This window comes from Thalassophryne amazonica, chromosome 4, assembly GCF_902500255.1.
Source record: "Thalassophryne amazonica chromosome 4, fThaAma1.1, whole genome shotgun sequence".
Taxonomy (NCBI): domain Eukaryota; kingdom Metazoa; phylum Chordata; class Actinopteri; order Batrachoidiformes; family Batrachoididae; genus Thalassophryne; species Thalassophryne amazonica.
Window position 1 is genome coordinate 133,629,887 of NC_047106.1, and position 3,769 is coordinate 133,633,655.

Sequence of the window (3,769 nt, forward strand, 5' to 3'; positions counted from 1 at the left end):
CAGTGGGGTACTCAGCCCATTGGTATGTCACACATTTGAATTTGTTGCATTTCAAATACAAAAAGTAATTCAGGCTTCTCAATATAAAAATTTCTAAAATTCTCTTCCTTCGACTCAAACTGAAAACAAATCTCTACAACTTGATATAAATTAATTAAAAATATAAAAGCCAGTATGATAGGTTGCATAAGTAATCAGCCCCTTTGCTATAATACCTGTAAATAATCAGTTTAATTGCCAGTTTTCTTCAGACAAGTCAGGAGATGGATACATGAACATTTCCAAGTCACTGAATATGTCTTGAACTTTATTTACATCAGTTATGAAGAAATACAAACAATATGGCACTCTACGGTAAATCTGTGTGTAGTAGACAGTTCTCCAAAACTGAGTGACTGTGCAAGAAGGAGAAGAGTGAGGAAAGCCACCAAGACAACTCAGAAAAAGTTTTAGGCTTCTGTGGCTGTGATTGAAGAAATTGTGCACAGTGCAAATTCTGTGTTTTGTATCTCCAGTTATAAAGCTTCATGATGAAGTGGTACAGAGGAGGGTCTTCTTTCACTAAATCATCAAATCTAGACTTGCATCTCAGATGTACCTTCTGGCAAATTGTAGGTGAACTTTCAGGTCTTCTTTTTTAAGAAAATCCTCCTCTGCTCCACTTCATCATAAAGCTGTATAACTGGGGATATAAAATCCAAAACTTACACTGTGCACAATTTCTCCAATCACAGCCACAGAAGCCTATAACTTCTTCTGGGTTGTCTGGGTGTCTTGGTGGCTTTCCTCACTCTTCTCCTTCTTGCACAGTCAGTTTTTCAGAAGTGTCTACTCCACACGGATTTACCATAGAGCGCCATATTGTTTATATTTCTTCATAACTGATGTAAATAAAGTTCAAGACATATTCATTGACTTGGAAATGTTCATGTATCCATCCCCTGACGTCGCAAGAAAACTGGCAAAAAAAACCTGATTATTTACAGGTATTATACCCAGTGTTGTGGAAAGTAACTTTGACAAGTTACTTTTTTAGTTACTTTTTTAGTTGCTTTATACAGGTGCTTTATGCAGTTACTTCATTAGCAGCTTTAAGCAATTACTTTATTAGAATCTGCAGAAAACTTGCAACTAATAAGTAATGTAACTAATAAGGTAACGAGTAATCTAACTTGGTTACTCGTAAGAATGAGCAATCAGAAAAGTAACTAATCAGCAAAGTAACTAATAGTTACTTTTCTGAGTACTAAATCTTAAAAATAACCAAATTAGATTATGAGTAACTTTATTAATTACATTCAGCAGCTGCCGACAAGGTGTCCGCAGCTGCTAATGAAGTAAATGTAAGAAGTAACTGTAAAATATAACTGTATAGATTAACTAATGAAGTAACTTTCCAAAGTTACTTTCCCCAACACTGATTATACCAAAGGGGCCCATTACTTATGCAACCCATCATCTTGGCTTTTATATTTTTAATTAATTTATATCAAGTTGGAGGATTTACTTTCAGTTTGAGTCTAAGGAAGATAATTTAGAAATTTTATATTGAGAAGCCTGATTTACTTTTTGTATTTGAAATGTCATAAACAAATTAAAATGTGTGAAATACCAAGGGGCTGAATACTTTTGCAAGCCACTGTATATATGTATATGAAGTTACACTTTCCATATTGTTCCAGTTTTTTCTGATTGGGGTTGTATTCATTTTGTCAATTTTTTTTTTTTTTTTTTTTTGGATTAAATCAAAACTTTTCAAAAGCATGGATGAGCATAATTTGCTGCATCAGAAATTCCATCGATCATTCCCAGCCCAATCCGAATGTGACATGTTTAGTACGTTTGTGCGGCTGAGGAGTCGGTGCCCCTTCAGGCAGTTTCAACAGTATTCTCATCAGCACAGGTTACCTTAAACACATCTTTACTTTAATAAGGCTTGCATTTCACATGTCAAACTCTCACAAGATATTAATAGAAATGGAAAATGTTCATAAATTTCTGAAAGCATAAAAAAAAAAATCAACATTATTTTGCATCACTTGACAATATTCCCTGAACATCCTGATTATAATTCAAAATTTACACAAAAAACATGATGAGTCAATGCAGTACAAACACATATTCCGCTGTTCTATATGTACATTTCGATGTCACAGCACAGGGCACACACAGCTTTCATGGTGTATCAGTGGCCTCCTGACAGCCGCAATGCTACACACTCAGCAACAGGCATTAAAGTCGATGGAGTCTCTGCACAAACACGTGAAGCCAAAAATCACTGGAAATGGTTGGGTTTTCCTCCTCTCAGCATTAAGACAGGCAAGGGTAAGTTACTAAGACCAAACAGTAGTTCTCCCACGTCTATGAGAGAATGTGAGAACGGAGCAGGTGAGATTTCAGACGTAGTCTCTCCTGTTGTAACTGCTTGGCGCGAACGACCTAGTTTGAGACCACACCATCTTTGACGGGGGCGTGTACGTTTTCGGGGGTTGTGGCGGGCAGCTGCAGCAGAGGATGGACCCGCCGATGAACAGGAATCCGGCTGCTGCCCAACCCACGTACAGAGCTGCGCCTATCTCCCTCTTCTGTGCCTCCGGTATGAGCGGGCTGTAGAACTCCGTTACGATGGTGTGGGCTGACCATGACACGGGGATCAGCTGGGTGAGAGATGTGAGAACGAAAGTCACCCCAGAGGCGATCATCACCCAAGCTTTCCTCACCTCTTCCTCCACGCAGTTGGTACATTTGGCTCCCATGATGGCCGTCAGGACCCCCAGAACTCCGAGGACTATAGAGATGACGGTGAGGGCACGGGCAGCCTGCAGGTCAGCGTTCAGCGCCAACATGGAGTCGTAGATCTTGCACTGCATCTGACCTGTGCTCTGGACCACGCAGCTCATCCAAATGCCCTCCCAGGTGATCTGGGCTGTGACGATGCTCACTCCAATGAAGGCTGAGACTCTCCACATCGGCAGGGCGCAGGAGACAATAGTCAAGAGCCATCCTAGGACAGCTAAAGTCACCGCCAGTATTTCCAGTCCCACTGTAGCCATTTTTGGATCCAGATCTTATCTAAGATTTAGTGAATGTGTTTGGGAGTGTTTGTTGCTCATAAGTTATTATTCCTTTGGGCAGAAGGTGGACCCACTTGCTCATTGGCCAGAGGAAAGTTCAAATCATGTTCCATCCCTCCTTGTTTGAACAGCCAAGCATGGCCTTAGCATGGCCTCAGCTTAATGATTCAACTTCCTCGGGCCAGTAGTTTTCCCTGTGTCTGGCTGAAGGGAGAGTAAACATGGGGTTAGTACCTGAGGTCTTCAGTGGTTAAACAATAACGGACACGTTAAAGAATAAAGCATGAACAATGGAATGTGTCAGTTACTGTGGAAATGCTCCTCCACTGACACAATGATGATGAGATCAATCAATCAATCAATTTTTTTATATAGCGCCAAATCACAACAAACAGTTGCCCCAAGGCGCTTTATATTGTAAGGCAAGGCCATACAATAATTATGTAAAACCCCAACGGTCAAAACGACCCCCTGTGAGCAAGCACTTGGCTACAGTGGGAAGGAAAAACTCCCTTTTAACAGGAAGAAACCTCCAGCAGAACCAGGCTCAGGGAGGGGCAGTCTTCTGCTGGGACTGGTTGGGGCTGAGGGAGAGAACAAGGAAAAAGACATGCTGTGGAGGGGAGCAGAGATCGATCACTAATGATTAAATGCAGAGTGGTGCATACAGAGCAAAAAGAGAAAGAAACAGTGCA

General features: G+C 40.9%; 1 protein-coding gene across 1 annotated transcript; it reads right to left on the bottom strand.

Annotated features, from left to right (window-relative positions):
- Positions 1 to 1,900: 1,900 nt before the first annotated feature.
- Positions 1,901 to 3,344, bottom strand: LOC117508774 (claudin-3-like). The gene has a single exon (XM_034168605.1). It carries the CDS (start codon positions 3,051 to 3,053, stop codon positions 2,397 to 2,399), a length of 657 nt encoding a protein of 218 aa, XP_034024496.1. The 5' UTR covers positions 3,054 to 3,344; the 3' UTR covers positions 1,901 to 2,396.
- Positions 3,345 to 3,769: the final 425 nt, after the last annotated feature.